Source organism: Phaenicophaeus curvirostris, chromosome 7 (assembly GCF_032191515.1).
Source record: "Phaenicophaeus curvirostris isolate KB17595 chromosome 7, BPBGC_Pcur_1.0, whole genome shotgun sequence".
Lineage (NCBI taxonomy): Eukaryota > Metazoa > Chordata > Aves > Cuculiformes > Cuculidae > Phaenicophaeus > Phaenicophaeus curvirostris.
In genome coordinates this window covers 41,829,778-41,848,603 of record NC_091398.1, presented here as the reverse complement: position 1 = coordinate 41,848,603, position 18,826 = coordinate 41,829,778, and the positions used below count along the sequence as shown (strand labels likewise).

At 43.7% G+C, this 18,826-nt stretch overlaps 1 protein-coding gene across 5 annotated transcripts in view; it reads right to left on the bottom strand.

Moving 5' to 3' along the window:
* The window catches only part of PKP4 (plakophilin 4), a 71,243-nt gene that overhangs the window by 37,455 nt on the left and 14,962 nt on the right, over positions 1-18,826 (bottom strand). For 3 of the 5 annotated variants that reach the window (XM_069861713.1, XM_069861714.1, XM_069861712.1), the window contains 2 exons: positions 11,638-11,771; positions 1,983-2,095 (listed from right to left, as the gene is read on the bottom strand). In XM_069861713.1, the coding sequence (XP_069717814.1) occupies positions 1,983-2,095; positions 11,638-11,766 (242 nt within the window). In that variant the 5' untranslated portion in view covers positions 11,767-11,771. Of the gene's footprint in view, positions 1-1,982; positions 2,096-11,637; positions 11,773-18,826 lie in introns of those variants that run through there. The other 2 variants (XM_069861717.1, XM_069861716.1) reach the window with 2 other exon arrangements.

The window sequence follows — 18,826 nt, the reverse complement described above, 5'->3', positions numbered from 1 at the left end:
TCAGCACTGCTTCCATGCCTTCTCTCCGTGTCCTCTTCGTGTTTATTTAATGTCCTGTCAGCCTTAGAAAATGTTCACAGCACCCAGTGTGGGGGAACATTCTTACAGCTATAAATGTTGCTGTTGCATTTGTGAGCTGCGATACTGCTCTAAGCAGAGATTGTTCTGCCTTGACTCTTTCCACACCTCCTCTGACCGCACTGGCAGCGACTGGTTGTGAAGAAACGAAAGCATCCAATTCAAACACAGATGCTTTCTCTCTCAGCTTCTCACACATCTCTTAAAAGCGATATCCACATTAAAGAGTAAGTCAATAAATGAACCAAGGACATACACACCTCAGAACACATTGTCTAAATCCAGTTCTAATCCCATGTCCCTCAGCAAAAAAGTGATGCAGCACAGCATTGTTATCGATACAGGACCAGGCTCAGGAACACTTAGAAAAATAAGAACAGTGCTCAGAATGCCGAGAACTCTGTGAGAACTCAGACTAGAATTAGGTTTTCAATTTAAATGTTTAAAATATTTTACTAATAACTACAGAAAAGTAACAGCCCAGAACGCAAGACCTGGAAGAGCTTACCTAGATTCACAAAGGTACTCGCACCAAAGCACGTTACAAACCAACTTAGATGCTGGCATTGTCTCCCCCTACACTTTCATCATCTTTTTTGCATACAAACAACCTCATTTAGCCATAAAGAAGCAGCCAGAACAAGAAATGACTCCACGATACCATAGATGATGTTTTCCATCTTGGTAAATGGTAGTGTTCAATAGAGTATAGGACTTAAATTACGGCTAGATACCGGTAACTGTACCCCACATGAACAACTCCAGTGTTATCTGTGGGATGAGCTAACTCTGGTGTTCTTTGTACACGGAATTCTCTGGACTTCGGGTGCAGAAAAACCTCTTCCTTTGCACGAAGGATATAAAATAGTCGTCCTCCCAAGGACTGTTTCTGAGTATTCCAAAGGCTCTTAAACAAAGGTTCTCAAACTAGTAACACCACCGTCAAACAACAACTCAGGTCGAGCAGGTGGGTCTGTAAAACCAACTGAGTCAGCCGGCACACTGGAGTTCCTAACGTTATTTTTAAATAACCATCTCCCGTGTCTCATGTTTCTGTACAATTTCCCATTTAACTTGTGGAAATATTTATTATGGCCATAGAAGGAAACATTTCAGAACAATGCCTAAGTTTGTAGCTGAAAGAATATGGAAAAGAAACTGTATTTAAGGCAAGAAATACTAATGTTCAGAGCATACTGTCTATGTACAGGCCAATGTGAAGTCTACTGGAACCTGAAATGCAGGTGTAAATGTTTCATAAGAGAACACACATTGTTATCAAGGCTTTCAGACTGGAGAGCAACCACCCATATGATACAACTGAGATGAATGACTGCCCAAACACACACTGAGTTAAAAGTTTGCCAAGGAATTAAAAAAAAACCCTAAATAATTAGAATATTAACAAAATGCTATAGTTCTTGTCATTGTATGTGAAATACATGAAGTCTGCTTCACACTGTCTAGAGATGCTCATGATGCACTTAGAGCAAGCCAATCCCTGACAACAAATGTAACAACAAGGAATATATCAGAAAAGCTGGATGAAACTAGACAGTTAATTCAGGAAAAATACAATGATTGGATTAATGCATTTAACTAGTGCTGTTACTTTGATAACAGGATGTATAAGTCCACTGTAGTTCTTTCTCTCAATCGTAAACATAAAATTCAACACATTTAAAGAGAAATTAAAGCTTTACACACACTCTATTGAAAATGTAATCCGTTATTAGAGAGGCCTCTTTAAACTGTCCCATAACAGCAAATCTGCATTTTTCTACTCCAGATATCAATGGAAGGTGAACAGCCACCAGTGAAATGTACGTGTGTAGGACATAAGCACCGCTAGAGAGCCCTTTAGTTTATGGGACATATGAAAGTGAAGTCATCAGGACTTGTACCTTGTGCTGGCGATACTTGGTGATTCTGCTCCAAGCCTACATCTTTCTAGCTGATTAGCCACAATCTGCCTTTCCACCTCCAGTTCTCTGGTAAGCCTTTGAAATTGGAGCTCCTGAAATTTCAAAATAAAAAAGAAAAGCATTCTTGGTGTTAAACAATCATGTTTCTTGTCTTGACTCTTGCCTTAGTGGAATAAACTATTAGAAGGTTAAAGTGGGAACTGAACGGTTCTTTAGATCAGTGATTCATGCAAATACTGATTTACCACCTGTTACAAAAGGAAAAATATCTTCAAGCATTTGTGGATTTTATTCCTCATGCAATTAAGACTCTGGTATCCCCTACATTGCCCCAGTCTAACAACACCTGTGCCCATACAGTCAGTCTTCTACAAACAAGCTACACTGGAAAATACCGTATCCTAACTTGACCAACTGCAAAGCTTCACATCCTAAGCTACGCTGTGTTCCGGCTTCTGCATTCCAAGACTTAACCTGCATCACTTAAAACTGGCAGAGGGTAGAGATGTGCAATTTCAGCCTTTGCTGTAGTCCTTGGTCGAAGGTACCAATCCCCAGTGCTTGTCAAAGGCTTTTGGAACACAATGCTCAGAGGAAGACACAGGGAATGCGAGCGCAGCACAGAATGGTTGTGAGTTATTAAAGTCTGGGCACATTTTCTACAAACCCAATACTCTGCAATCTGTGCTCTGTCGAGGTGTGTTAGCGATGTCTCCATCCACAGACAGCTCTTGCTAATGACAGAACTGAGCAGTTTTATTACTTTTCAAACTGACACCTGACATCCCCTGAAGGGTAAGTGAACTGTTCAGTACTATTTACAAATAGATGATCACCGATATTTAATAATCTGAGGAAGCAAGTCTTATTCCCAAGTCAAATACAGCCCAGAAGCATTCCTGGAATTTTAAAGTGCAAGTTACTAAAAAGGGTTTTTTCTGAATGTAAATCCTGTAACTATCTGCCACGGTAGCTGCAGGCCTTGCCTTATTACAGGAGTAATGTAGATTATAGCTCACTCCAACTGTCCTTTCACACCTTACATGGAATGAGTTAAGCTTCACTTATACTTCACTTCTGTTAGTGGTCCCCAAGCACACTCTCTGCTCCTTGCAGTCTGTCCATCTCAGCGAGGGGAAGCGTAGTTAAGCTCTCAGTGGTCTAGAAGCACCTCTGTCCCATACAGCTCTGGCCCTGGAGTGCTGCACACGATGGTGCAAGAAAGAGGCTGGAGAAACAGGGAAACAAAAGCTACTCTAAACCCAAGATCTACCTTGCAGAGATAGAAGAAAGGTTTTCTACTGATGACACAATGAAATTGCCTCCCAGAACCCCCAAACAGAAGAATAATTAGCACTTATTTCATCTGGAATCCAGCTGAGGGCTAAGTCAAATGGCCAGTGCTGTACTATGGAAAGGATTCTATACGAGGTGCATCACAGAAAAATGGGACTGTGCTGTCAACTCACTATATTTAACAAATTAAGAAAATCAACTATGATCGCCTTCATATCAATTTCTATCTGAGCTGATCCGCAGCTGTACACGATTCTGCCCTGTTTCTGAAGGGTTGTTGAGTCAGTTTTGCATTCACATCATCTACCAACAAAGAATGGGTTCCTTTGAGCACTGATGGGATCTTTGGGGAGAGGGAGCCAGGTCTGGTGAACAGGGTGGGTGCTCAGGCACAGAGATGCTATCATGAGCAAAAAATTGCTTCATAGGCAAAGCACTGTGGCCTGGAGAGGTGTCTTGAAGTTCACCTGCTGTCCACTCTCACACACCGACATTTCCCACTGGGGGTAAGGAAATGTCTCTACTTGAATCCGCATCCACTCACACCGAGTGAAGTGATCGAGCTGAACCTTGTCTTGCTGTACAGGTCAGAACACGTTCTGCACCCACCTCTCTGTCTCTCCCCTCACACTCTTGGTTCCCAAGCTGTAGGGTCCATCTCAGTTTTTTTTGTCAGACATCGCATATTAGATGACAAAGCTCCTTCTAAAAGCCTGACTGGAGCTTCATACATCAAACTGGTGCGTTAAGGATACATGCCATGGCCCCTCCCAGCTGACAGAAGGAGTTAGAAACATTCAAACATGTCTCAGCTCACTTACCAAGCTGAATAAACACACTCCAATATTCCAAATACTGGCCAGCAAAACTGTTTGCCTCCCGGCCATGGAACTCCCCCTCCCCGCTACTGCCACGGGACACAAGCGCCCCTAGAACAACACTGCATTCTCCTACTGCTGCTCTAAAAGCAGCGCAACAGAACAGAATGCTCTGTCATTCTGTTTCAAATGGTCGTGCAAACGGTGGGAGCAGTGGGAGGGAGACGTGGTCCTCTGCTTCCTCCCGGCCACCCTTCCATTAGGCCGGCATTTACTGCCAAGCTTCAACATCAAACTCAGCAGTCATCAAACATCAAACTCAGACATCAACAAGCATTTGGGGCCAGATGTCCCAAACCTAGATTTCATTAAAACGTGCTTCCAGACAGAATTTGAAAGCTAAATCCTTCTAATCCTCAGACCTGATATGAAAAGCCTCGTGAATGTGAAGACCTGTGGAGCACAGCAAATCTTACAGTCCTATGTATGGACCAGCAAGTACGGACAATACCAGAGGGTTTGTACGACACGCACTGCATCCAGCAGCAGTGAACCAGTCACTGCAGCCTGGCATCAGGTCTCGGTGCGAGTCACCTTCGTGTCACACCCAAGAGGAACACATGCACCCTGTCAGTTTGTCTGTGTTTGGGAGAGAAAACACTAAAATGGGTGGTACACAAGTCAAAAACTTATACATGAGAACTTATTTTCCCATTCCAAGTCTGAATACAGATAATCCATCCATGTAAAAGCTGATTCACCACCAGTCATGACACACTAGTGGAGAATGCCATGACTGTCAAAAAAACGCAGATGCTGAAGCTTCGTAAGCTTTGAAGCAAATGTCAGCAAGACAAGCTTTTTCCCCAATCAAACCATGATGCATTACACAGCATATAACAAACATAAACCTTTAAAATAACAAACATTAACCTTTAAAATAAACAGCATTGCACTGCTTGTTTGCAGAAACAATAAAAAACATTTACCCTCTATTTAAAGCTGCTTCCCATTCCTTACTTTTAAACTAATATTTAAATAGCTATGTCACTGGTACAAACCACAGTTGTGAACACAGGAGTCGAGTAGCTACTGTTATTTACCAATCTTTTAATTAGATGAATAAAACAAAACATACGCTGGCCATTATTTGCTTCCATTCAGCCAGTGCCTATTAATTTGCCTTTTCACTACAGGCAGAGGCACTAATGAAAATAGCACTATTATAGAAAATCTCTGAATGCATGCAATGGATACACATTCACCTGAGCGCTCGTCGCTCTCCTCCCTGCGCTCTATCACAGCTCACGTGTGGTCCTGCAGGAAGGTGTTCCTAAGGCAAAGGGCATCGCTAGGCAACTTTGCTATTTCACATTCCAGAGGGAAAATTTACAGCAAATCACTAAATCCTGCAGAAACAAGACACAGTGGCTGGGCAACAGACTCCCTCAGGACGTGTCTCAGTGTGTCCCATAGGCTTATGCGTGTGCAGGTTCCTCGGTGGTCTCAGATCCCATCTTCACTCATGGCAAGAGGGGTATCAAACCTGCCTTGAAGGTCAGGGATTTGAGAGGGGCAGGAAGAGACTGCCATTGAAAATCCAGGCACAAAACTTCAACTTCTTAAACCTATATTAATTTCAGTTACTTAAACTGAAAGCAACAGGGTAGGAAAAGGGAAGAACTCCTCTTTTTGTACTGATAATTCACTTTCTGACTTGAGGTACTTAACCATATGCGGTCTGGTCTGCACAGTGAGAGTGTCAGCCTGATCTAGAAAATCATGTAATTTGGGTTTGACTGGCAGAACAGAGAAGAGTATCAGCCTGCTGTGTGGGCTGCTCAACGGAGTTCTTAATACAGACAATTTTCCTCTTAAATAAACCAACACTGTGATATAAAATTGGCACAGGCAGTCGCACAGCATCTGAAGTAACAAATTGCCCATTTAGCAAACCCCCCTATTTCTTCCCCACACTGCAAAAATCCAAAGCCAGTCAAAACAAAAGAATTGCACTTCTGTTTCTCTTGGGGTGGAAGAGGTGAACATGACGAATGGACAACACAGCAATAGATTTTACTTCATTTATTTATGCTGCGTTTAAAAAGCAAAACTTGCTAGCACTGAGTCAGAAAAACTGTGCTAAGTGGAAATAAAAGAAAAGCATCCAGTCATGCTTGACTTGGGAAGATCTAGTGTATTTCTGCAAGTGCAAGGAAAGCAGCAACAGCCCAGCTCTGTTTCTCAGTGTGAGCAATGTTCTCACGCGTGCAGGCTGTGGCTCCAGTGAAGCACCAAAGTGCGCACTCCTTGGAACAGCAAGTGCTGACTTTTGTACGGCTCTTCTTAAACTGGGTATCTGCACAAATACACGAGACGGATAATTTTAGAGGTATCATCCTCTTTATAGCTGGAATATCTCGTGTTTTAAGCCTTTTTTTTCTTTTGGCTTAGATAATCATGTTATTGTAGAAAGCTAAGTTCTAATCAATTCCGAATAAGAGCATTGATAACCTCCATGGTTTATGCCTCCTTGGAACGACATTCTATATCACTTTGAGCATGTACCCACCAACACCACGTTCATCTGCTAGACAGTACACTACTCACTGCAGGATTCTATTGGAATTTGTGTCTCCAGCCAGACTCTCTGGAAGCAGAGGAGAGCACGCTCCTTCAACAGGATGCTCCCACACAACGCTGGCTACCAGCAATATAGAGAAGCTGCTGCTCTTGGCAAAAATCACAAGATTTTTATAGTACTGCCTTGTGACAAAATGACACTAAAAGAGTCAAACAAAACAATTAATAAGCCCCTTTCCATTTCCAGAAGAACACCGACATGGCAAGAACACACCAAAATTATAATAACAGAACGTGCTGCCATACTTCATCGAAAGGACCAGTCAGCTCTCCTGAAACACTAACAATGCTCGGCCACAGCTGGCGTTTTCTTTTCAAGACTATCCAATATACATCAAGGGGAAAAAAGCCCTATACTGCTATTTACCTGTTCAGCAGCGACTCCTTAATCACCATATAAAACTACAGGGTTTGTATTCATAGCCTAAATTCCACTGCTCTTTTAACCAACCGCGTTAGATCAAACTTACAATTTTCTGTAAAACTACAGTTTACTTATGCACACAGGTGCCTTTGCATGCTTTCAGCATCTCAGTATCTTCCAAAAGAGAAGACAAAAATTAAAAATTGTACAGGGTAAGGAGAATCACAGATTATGTGGTGCGAAATGGCCCAGCTACAGTTATTAGCTGACCACGCTCGCTCTGCATTCAACAGCAGCAGACCAGTAAAGCCCTTAATACTTTCATGCCTGCATTGCTCACCAGTCTGGTGGAACAGTTTAGTGCTGCTCTAGCTGGTGAGGGATCAAAATTCAAGCAATTCATAGAAAGCTTGCTCTTAGTCAATGCTAGGAAGGAGGAAAGGCAGCTGAGGTACTCGCTGACTACATTGGAGCAGTGCCTCCTTTGGGAACCGTCACACGGCTCGGTTGTTACCTGCTGGTGATCAGAGTTCAGGCATTGGTGAATAAATAAAAAGGGATTACAAAAGGTAAAACACTCCAGGATATTTCAGGGGCACCTGCAGTTTTAGGCAGGCCCTTTTTCAAGAGGAGTTTCTCCTGAGAAGTCTAAAACATTATGTGCTAGAAAGAAAAATGGATTTCTAGACCTTCACATGTATAAAGGAGAAGCCAAGAGACTTGGTGAAGAAAATGACTCAGCCATTTCACCTGCAGGAGTGGTAGATATTTTGTCCTGGAATAAAAGCCTTGGGAAGCGGACTTGGCAGACTTGATTCTCCAAAGCTGAAAATGCTTGTGAAGAGCAGAAACAGTACACTTCAAAGTTCTGGGATTTAATATGGAAGAATGACCTCTGCAACTGGACACAGTACTGAGAGTCAGAAAGAAACCAGTTCTTCAGTCACTCAGAAAATGCTGACAAAGATTTATGTTTCACTCACACACAGCTTGAGTCCATGTACTAAAAAGGACCATCTTCAGTTCAGAACTAATACACCTTCATCCACCTAACTGATCGCTGGGTACATGCACAACAGCCCTTCTTACTCTGCTGTCACCTGTTTGCCATAGAGCAGGGGAAAAACTGTCTGCCTTTGGGTGCCCAAACCATAGACAGGAGAACAAAGACACTAAAAAAGCCTGCCACTGCTGCAAGTGCTCCTCTCTCAGCACAGAGATTAAACCCAGCATTTTCCTGTTATGTTTGAAAGCTGGATCGATGGGTGGTTCTTGGTTCTTCCTGCAAGACCTCTTCTCTCAGCCTAATCAATGAGAAGGAAAACTGACATGCTAAGCAGGAAACCCACAATTCCAAATGATCCCGTTAAACCTTGCCAGTTCAGCAGCAATCCATTCCAAGTCCAGCAGTGCAGGGCTGGCACGCATAAGGTAGCAGTGGTTCCACAAACCTGTCTGGAGTAGCTACCAACTAGCTGTTTCCCCCCAGAAAAGTTACTCCTACAGTGTGGTCCTGCAATTTTTAACAACTTTTGATTTCAGTATGAAAATACTCTATTTGCTTTTCATAGAGATAACTAAGCTTCTATCCAAAGGCTCCCTAGCACTCAAATACAGATGCATACCTGAAGTCTTTAGTTTAACTTAAAACTTGTTTCAGCATTTCCTAAGATATTCCTGTCCATCATAGCAAGGAAACTTTAACACTATAAAGTGAAATAAATGTTTTGAAAAAAACCAAACCAACCCACAGGGAACATCCTCCTCCCCAAATCAAACCCAATATCCCACGAGCCATCCTCAAGTCCACTAAGATGAAAAACAGGCCAAAAGATGTTTCAGCTCCAAGGCAGTTGGCTTTAGGATTTCCCTGCATTCCAAAGGGACTCCTCCCGTGGAGATGTAGCTCACGCCAGTGAGAGTTTGTCCTTTCCTTCTGTCATCCAGAAGTGCATCCGCTGGTGGTTCCGCAGAAAGAACCACTCAGCCCATTAACAGAACTGCCCTCCCTGTCCCAACAGTGGCTGGGGTGCCAGGGATATGCTCTCACATTAAAACAAAGCAGGCAGCACTACAAAGCTGCTGTAATCTTAATTCCTCACAGACTGCACCGGTTCTGCAGATCTTCTTTTAGAACACTAGCAGTGAATTGAAATGTTTCTTTATCCTAAACTATAACTGAGGGAGATTTATCCAGCTGTCTGACCACTTTGCCTCAAGGAGATATAATCCAGTTTAGTAAAAACGTGGCTTTCAACTAATTTGGGGTCACAGGGAAAAGAAACAAATGAAGAGGTTATTTAAAGTGGCTGGTAGGAGTCCTAAATTAATTAGAGTAACTCCATATACAACCATATCTAGGCCACTAGGGTAGAAAGCTTAAAGTCACTCAATAAATACTCAATAAATCTCAAACCCACTGTAGTAACCTTAAAAGTTTTTGTTAAGTTAAAGTCTTGCATAATTTGACAAGTAATAATGAAGGCCTCCCTGAACAGTGTTTCCACTGCAGCAAGTGTTTCTGAGACATCAAACTAAGGTGTGGCAGGCCTAGTTCACAAACACAGACCTACCACAAACAGATTCCCGTAGCAAACAAAGCCAGGTCGTAGCAATAGCGGAGTAGTTTCTGTTTGAGTTTAATAAAGTAAATAACTGCACTGGAAAATACTCTGTCCTGGGCTTTCTGCCATACAGGAAGGGTGTTGAACATGTCAGTGTCCATAATCATTATTAACAGAAGAAACACCAGAAAGCAACACTTCAGCTCTTCATTCTTTCACACACCTCCCTCCCTTGTGTCCTTCCCAACGTGTCTATGCCTTCCAAAGTCAGCCTACAACTCTGAAGACTGTTTCAACGACTATTAATCACAAACTTGGTTTTATTTTTCCCCCCTCAACAGACTCAAGTTACTTAAGAGCCTACGTATTTAGCAGTAAAGAAGAGGGTTCAATATCCTTTTAAAATGAAGAAATATTCCATTATCTTTTTTTTCCTCCAAGTTCAAGATCAAAACACCCCTTGGGTAGGAAAGCGGACGCTAACAAAAGCCTTTTACCATACACACACCACACATCGGCCCGATACAAACACTGCAGGCAGAGCTGCGTGCTCAGCTGAAGCGATCCCTGTTGGAGCAGAACTGCACAAAAGCCACTCGGGACAGTAATCCCTGCAGTGGATTATCGGCTGTGTCAGTAGCAGCTACAGCGCTGGCGTTCACTGCAGCACTGCTCGTTGGTTACGCTGCCATTAAGAGCGAGTTCTTTGTCAACTGTGAGTAAAATGGACCAACCCAAGATCACCAGTGTGCGCTTCAAGGAAACGAGTTCCAATGGGCTCTTGTGATCAGCTAAGACAGCACAGCAAACTACTCACTCAGGTGACAAGAGGTGACTCAAGATCACTGTAACTCAAACGACTACAATTACTTACATCTTAGTAGCCTCCAGCATTAATATCCTCCACATCAGAAGATTTAGTATTAGCTTTAATATCACTAAGAAGTTATTAGTTTCTACTGTATTCTTAAGATATCTTTGAAACCATTAATTTAGGCATGAAAACAAGGGTCCAAATTTCATTATCCTGCAGAAAATTTTCATTTAAGACTGAAGGCTCTGTGGGTATTAAATCTAGTAGTATCAATACCCTATAATCCAATTCTCACCTTTTTAATACTAACATGGGACAACGTATGAGAACTAACACATCGTGTTTGCATTCCGAGTTAGAATCTTGAATCAAATACTGATTTAATGTAAAAAGTCCTGAAAGAGACAGCAAAGCAGATTTATTCTGAAATTCAGATGTTACAACTTAGGCATTAAGCCAATTATTATTATTTCTAGTTCTGAAGATTAAAGCCAAACTATAACCTCTCGGTGTTATTTAACAACAAACCAAACCCAAGACTTCAGTTTGAATGTTCCTTTGTAAAACTGCAATTTCTTCCCCCTTGAATGATCTTCACAAATTAAGGGTAAACTTCATTTGAGACACCATTTTATTTTCCCTACAGAGACTGTCACCAAGGCACATGTCCATGTGACTTAAAATGTATTACTACCTTGGTGCTCACAACTGAAACCACACTCTAAGTTTAACACCTGTTATTTAACAAGATATGATTAATCGTACCAAAACCTTCCTGTGCAGATTTCTGTAGCGCTGCTCACAGCTTTGCAGAAGGTACAAAGACTGGTCCTCGATGTTGCATCAAATCTATGCTAGCTTTTCTTTTCCCTTTTTTAAACAACAAACCTGCATTTCAAGTCAGATTGACAACAGTGCATACATTCCAAGGGATACAGAACACCACGATGATGCTTCTGTTCAGCACAATTAAATGAATCCTTTACACTCAGACTCTAACGTTCTGGCCCACAAACTACACTGTACCAACACTAGGCAACACAGCAGAAACAAGGATGGGTTTCTCTGGCAATGCAGTAACAGACAAGGGTTGACTCAACGGCGCGTACTGCATTGCTGAGAAGGCGGCACATACCTGTTCCTTTACAGAAGCTAAAATGGTGGTGGCAGTCGTCTCTGGTTCCATGCCTGGGCCCGTAGAAGCCTCCTGCGTGGTCCGCGGCAGCCCCTCCTCCACCATCGGGGGCTGCTCAGGGGCTGGCATTTTGCCTGCAAGAACAGCATTTTAGAAGAGTTAACATTTTGAGCCAGGTGCATTTAAGAATATTCATGTTTTCAGGATTATTCTCACGTGCTTTCCCTCTCCAAACCCAACCAAATTAGTGGAAAAATCTGTATTACAAACATCAACCTATGCTGCTGCACCTTCACCAACTGGAATCAGAATTGCATACAGAACACGAGGGCTGGGCACAAGCACCCAGGTGGCACAATGTTTAAAGATTGTTTAAAATATGGTTTTGCGGTAGTTACCTAAAGTGGCAAAATCCAAGTGTGAAAAGCAGTGTTAAACACCAAGATCACCCAGGATTAGCAGAAGTTTACACGCATGGTTTTAGCACAGAAGAATGACAAGTAGCAGCAGAGCGTTCTATCCATGGAAGATACTAATTACGGTAATAAAAAGTTAATGGGAATAATGCTTTTAGTGTTCGTTTTACACAAGAGGAAATTAAATCTCTACAGTTAAATCAACTGCTCTGGGCTATGGGTGGTGTGGAAGGATAGCCAGGATTAGCAGTGGAGAATCCCAAGCCTCATCATTGCAGAAGCAGCATACTGACAATTCCAGTACGTGTGAAAACGGCATTCATTTGTCTCACTAGAGGAGTCACTGTTAACTAATATTACAGAAGTTATGAAGTGTGTTTAACACTCTGAAAACAGCAAGCAGGTGGTATGGGTGTAGTTTCTGCACACATACCATACTTTCATTTCCTTCAGATAAAAGCAAACAGAGCTCTTGAGCTCTAGGGTTAGAAGCAGTCGATATTTCATTTTAGATTTCCAGAACAAACTCACTCGATATTCCTAAAGGAGACAAATACAAAGAGCAGCTTCTTTCTCTTCACTCTGCAAGCAGCATCTTACACTGCCAACAGACTGGAAGGCCAGCAACGGACCCGCAAAACTTTTTATTCCTGACCTGGTTTAAACAGGACTATCCCTTCTCCACCCCTGCCTTCGAAATGCAGAGTTGGGATCAGGCTGGGCACACACCCTCAACACACACAGGGCAGCCTGTGGGATCAGGGGCTGTGCTGCAAAGCTGCACATTCCCCATTTGGCTGGCAGAGCAGTTGAGCTGACCGCCCGGGATCTCTTCTGGAATAGCCCCACAGGAACGCTCGCCCTCTCGGGACTTGGTGTCGGTGCCCGCACGCAGAGGCCGAGTGCAGGCACAGCGCTCTGCTGTCAGGAGGCTCCTGCGCTGCTGCTGCTCTGAGCAGGGAAGGCGAGTGCACAGCAGAAGAGAGGGGATGTTGTGCTTTCTGCAGAGCAGCGCAGGCACCATGAGAGGGATAGCTGCTGTTCAGGCTTACGGCCACTCTGAATCTCCAACAAGAACACTCAGATGAGAACCAATCAAATTAATGATTAACGAAGATGTCTGTGTTAAATGTTCACCTGTCTCAGAGTTAAGAGCTGTAATTAGAGCGCTCTGCCCTTCCACACAGGCAGTTGTTTTCACCGTTGTTCTTCCAGTTAACACGTTTCTTGGCAAAGTTACTGATTTGTTAATCTCTATTTCAAGATCAGACAACTGCCAGCTTTGATCCTACAAATGCTTACGTACACACTTACGCTATCACTAACAAGCGTGCTCATTCCCTCCAAGCTCTGCGCAGCCGGGCAGCTGCCTGGTGCGGGAGAGGAAGGGACGGGGAGATGCTCTGCACGGCCCAGCCCCACCGAGGGCCCCGTCCCCACCACCACACCTTGGGCTGGGCACGCTGACACAGACAGTGCAGATTGTCATTTTCACCTTGTGGGAACAGGAAATACCAAATGTAGGATTCGTGACAGCCATAAAGCAGGGACGAGCAAAATTCAGGAGTTAATAAGAAAACCTCTTTCTTCCTCATGTGTGACTGGGATTTACTGGCTGAAGATACTTCTGGAGTTGTATTACTCCCTTCTTTGAGTACAGATAACTAGTTGCCTATTAGAAAAAAGCAACCTCAACCAGGTTTTCTCCTTCCCTGCGTTCCCTGTGTCTGAGCCTCCTACTGCTGACCTGATGCTCGTAACTGAAGTCAGAGTAACTCACGCTGAAGAGGTAACACAATTCTTATGAACAGCATCAGCTGGGGTAGGATAGACTGGATCTATTTCACAAGGGAAACATGAGGAAAACAGTGAGAAACATCTCATCACTAAAAATTCTTCTATTCCTCTAGCTACCAGATGAACTCAAGCAACAGCAATGAACCACCAGGGACACCAGAGTGGTATTCATGAGGACAGAGCTCCAATAAGCTCCTACCAACTTGCGAGGACACTATAGTTATTTATTACACATAAGGTTATTCAAATAAACCTACATTTTAGCAACAAGGCACTTCTGCTCTCAGTCAAAGATTCTTATTATTTCATCCTTTACAGTACACATGAAGGACTTCACATTCCTGCAGTTTTGAGATGAAAATGTGATTAAAACGTATCTGATTTTTGCATTGCTCTTGGGTACTCCCACTGCTCCACTGGTACACTCCCAGGAATGAGCAGCTCCCTCCATCCTGCTGCAAGGCTGGAGCACTGCTCACCTCCAAACTCAGCAGTGACATCCATCCTCAGGCTTGGTGCCACCAAAGTACTGAGCCAAGAAAAACTCTGTAGTGTCTCTACCAGCCTGTGGCTGTGTGTTTGGATGAAAAGATAGCAGATGACAACTTCTCTCCCTTGCAAAGACGATGCAATCAATTACAGACGGATTCTGTGAAAGGGGCTCAAACGTTTACACGAAAAATAGGTTTGAAAATTCCTGGATGCAGTAAGCTGAGACACTGCAAATAACACACTGCAGGCTAAACATTCTGCTCAGATATCACTCCTCTTTACAGACACAGATGCACAGGAGCTCTGTTCATATGGACTTAAGGGTGAAACCAGGGAAGTAAGTATACTATCAGATGAAATAATGGAAGAAATGGGCTCCCGTAATGACAGTACAGAAAATACAACCACATAATACTGTGGAGTGTATCCCTCAGTAACAAAACAAACCTATGAACAACTGATACGCTGCCCGAGGAACGCAGGAGATTTGGGCAACTACCCTACTCCTAAATTTGCCCATCTCTTCTTTTCAGGATGCATTTTTTCCTCTCTCTTTTTCCTCCTCTAACACAGGCAGGCTCCATAGGCACCTGGTCCTATGTCCTTTGTAAAATATTAAAAATCATTTTTGTTATGGCTCCTAGTAAAAAATAGTGCATTTATTTCTTGGCCAATGGCTGCATATTTTAACTCCACTCTGGTGAGCAGGCAAGATTCTACATCGGCAAATATCCAGTCGTAACATGCTCACAAGATTACTATTCTCATAGCTTTCCAAGTAACCATTCAACAGAGAAGACGAGACAGGTATAGACGATGACCGGTTTGAATAAAGGCATATTTACAATCTTCTCCTTCAAGGCCTGAGGCACCTCTTGTAGCTCACCTTAAAGAAAGATGATGTCTGGAGACTGATCACACCCCACACGTATACGGAGTACCACAAGCTAACTGGCAATAGAGTTTGCAGTCGTTTCAGTCAACAAGGCTCTGTGCCTCAAAGGAAATGCCAACGACGCTCCCCAGAGCCAAACTTCCCCTTTGTACCCTCCTGAGCCTGTGCTGCTCTGTTCTGCCTGCATATCCCAATCCACTGCCATGCACAGCAACCTCAGCAGCACACAGCGTGCAAACCGAGCTCTGCCGACGAGCAAACAAACAGCAGATTTATCTCAGGGATGAAGTCCAGTCTCGCGCTCGGGCAGACGGAGAGGGTGGAGGGATCTGCAGCGTCACAGGAGGGTTTCAGATTTTCCACACTGGCTGCTGGGTGACAAAGACAATAATCACTTACTCATTCAGCCACTCACAGAAGGATAAATTCTGAGTTTGGTGTTGGAATAGTCTCAATTAATTGAGGGTATGAAGTCATTCAGAGTGAATGTTACAGCGCAACATGACAAACCCTGCACGGCTGGGTAACCACAGTCAATGCCCGCGATGCAGGACAGCGGCCCAGTGCTCAACACGCGCAGCAGCTCCAGCTGGGGGCTTTCCAGTCTCTCCCCAGAAAACTCCTATAAACATCAAACAGGGGTTAAACCGAGAATAGGGGCAACTGGAGACAAAGAGTAGCTGCAGGTAGTATTCAACTTCCACTTAGGTTTCCTTCTAGCCCTGTGAAATCATTACTGAGGTACTACCTGACACATCATTGCTAGACATAACGCACACTAACTGTAGGCAGATACATCTCAACTAGAAGCATTATAACTCCAAATTTATTTTATATGCATTTATAAAAGTATGTTTCTCAATTTTGTCACACAATATATTGGAAACACTTTTCCCAATGATAAAAATCTATGGCTACAATCACAATGTGAAAAGACCGCTGACGAGGTACAGACTTCCCCAGCTCCCCATTCTGCTAGGGCAAGGGTTGGAGTGATGTGGTGTAAGGAGGATCACCGGGATGGTCTGGAACACGGCACTACCGAAACCCGGTGGCAACCAACCTTTAAACCAACCAGACTCAAACAGTGCTGTGACTTCCCTTGGAACAGACCCATGTATGTGTTCTGACAATGCAGTCCCCATCCCTGCTCTGACAGCTGTCGCTCAGGAATAAGTGACTAGTGAGCAGCAGCTTAAATCCACTTTAGCAGGGACAAAAATCCAACTGTACTCTCGCAAAATTTAGAAACTGCTGATGCTAAAGCTTCTGCTTTCACTTGGGATACATTTAAAAGTTCTTTAATGCAACCTATGGCTGCTCCTGCCAAAATGACCGCTACAGAAGTATGAAACTCTTGTGCACCGTAAAACCAGACAGGGGAACACCACTGTTCTCCAATAACCATGGCTACAGACAGCAAAAGGTTCTACTGAAACCAGGTTCTATCAATTGCAAAACTGCAGTTCACTCTTCATTTTGCTCTGAACCAGAACTGCAAAAACCCCAGTTTGCTGCTAAGAATGCTCTATGTGCAAGCTTCTCTATTCAAGCAAATGGAGCTCTCTCACCTAAAACCATTTCTTCCTGTAAAACCTCCTACAGGCACACAGTTTCATCACGAGATGGCATCGGTGTTTGCCAGTTGGAGATGCAGTCTAGGTAGCTTCCCTGACTCCCTTCCTGAACAATTGAAAATCTGACTCAAATGTACAGGAAAAGCTCAAACCCATAGTTTCAAAGGAAGCGCAAATCCTGGCCACAACATCATCATTCTTATTTCTACCTTTTAATTCCCTGTCCTACATTCCAGTCCAGTCCTAAGCTGGGAAAACCAAGCACTCTGAAAGCAGTAATAAGCACACTTGTAGGCACTAGAACTCGAAGCGCTGAGGAACAGCGTGGTTTTGTCAGAATCAGAGTAAATCAAATCTATCTCACTTTGCTCTATGACGAGAGCACTGGAAGAAACACATCTCAAATGCAGAGCATCTGACGCTCCCACACACTGAGGCAGCACGGGGGAAAACATAGTGGGGAAAGATGTAACCAGTGGAACTCGTTAGCCAGTTATGATCAAAGCAGCGGTTAATAGGTCACTTGCATGGAAATAAGGCCTGAGATGGCATTGTGCCGCAGGAACTGCCCAGACACAGTTACCTCAGATAACCAGGGGAAGCCAGCACTGCTGCGGGGAGAGACAGGCAACACATGAATCGTTGAGTGATAGGGCCAGCAGTCAGGCGTCTGGAACTATGGGAGAGTCAATCAAAAACCAAGCACCAAGCTCCAAAGCAGCTGCTCTCACCTCAAACTGGACACTGAGCTTGTCCGTCCATCCACCCCACCGACACCCACTGACTTCAACTGCCTCCACACGCATTAACCTGCGTGGCTGCTACTCCCCTTCCCTGGGGCTGATGAACGGCCTGCACAGAGGCAGGAACACACACAGTACAGGAGGCAACCAGCACGACAGCAGCTCTCTGGCGGACAACACGGAGCTGGGATGCCTGCAATCAAAGCACACGGCCCGTGACAAAGAGAGAGAAGAGGAAAAAAACCAGATACCTCATTTATCGCTCCTCATTATTTCCCATTCTTCACTGCCCTAAAATGCACAATTTTCCCAGGTTCCCCAGCTGAAGAAGCAGATCCAGTTTTGTGTCCCCCAATTCCAACTCAGATCAACTGAAAAGTCAGAAGAGAGCAACCAACGCTATGTATATTTGCTGTAGAAAATGTCCGTGTTTGGATACAAAACAGACTTGGGGGGAAGGTGGTAACAGCTGAAATACTGAAGTCACTGCAAGGAAGGAAGCAATAATCAAGGATAGGATTTTAAAACCCCTGCTCTTTTCTTGCCAGGTATCAGACAATATCGATGACATCAATTTTTTAAGTCATGGTCTCTTCTAAATGAGATACTGGAGTGCTCTCCCCACCTCTGAAATTGACACAACTTTGGCTTTTAGACCTTTTCATAACTACAGAGATTAGGAAAAATTAAATGCTCACATCTATGACATAGATTTGCCTAAAAATATGGATATATTTAAACAAGCAACTCCACCACCAGAAAAGTTATGAACTTAATCACTTATTTTCACTGCGCTTCCACATAAAGCTCAAAAAGAGGGTTTCAAAAGACAGCTATCGAAAGCAAGACCTCCCCAAGCAGCTGAAAAATTGCACAATTTTCAGTCTTACAAACCCACCACAATTACTGACTGTTGTAGGGGATTTCCACTTTCAGACAGAGAGAGCCTGCTCCTGCTTGCACTGTGCACATCCAGGGAAACGTCAATACAGCCGCTCAGGAAATGCACTCGCGGGTGACAACAGCAGAAAAGAATGTGCTCCCTGAACCTGCAGGATTGCTATTTCATACAACACTACACAGCAATTGTAGTTGCAGGCATCTCTTTCCAGTTTTAGAATGTCTTACTCAAGCTTCACGAAGATATATCCAGTTGTGGACAGCCGACGCTGAACGGAACCACCCGAACGCTGGTAAGAAGGGAGAGGAGGGTGCGCAGCAGGCAGGAGAGCGCCCCGAGCCAAAGCCTGAACTCTTCAGCAGAGTAAG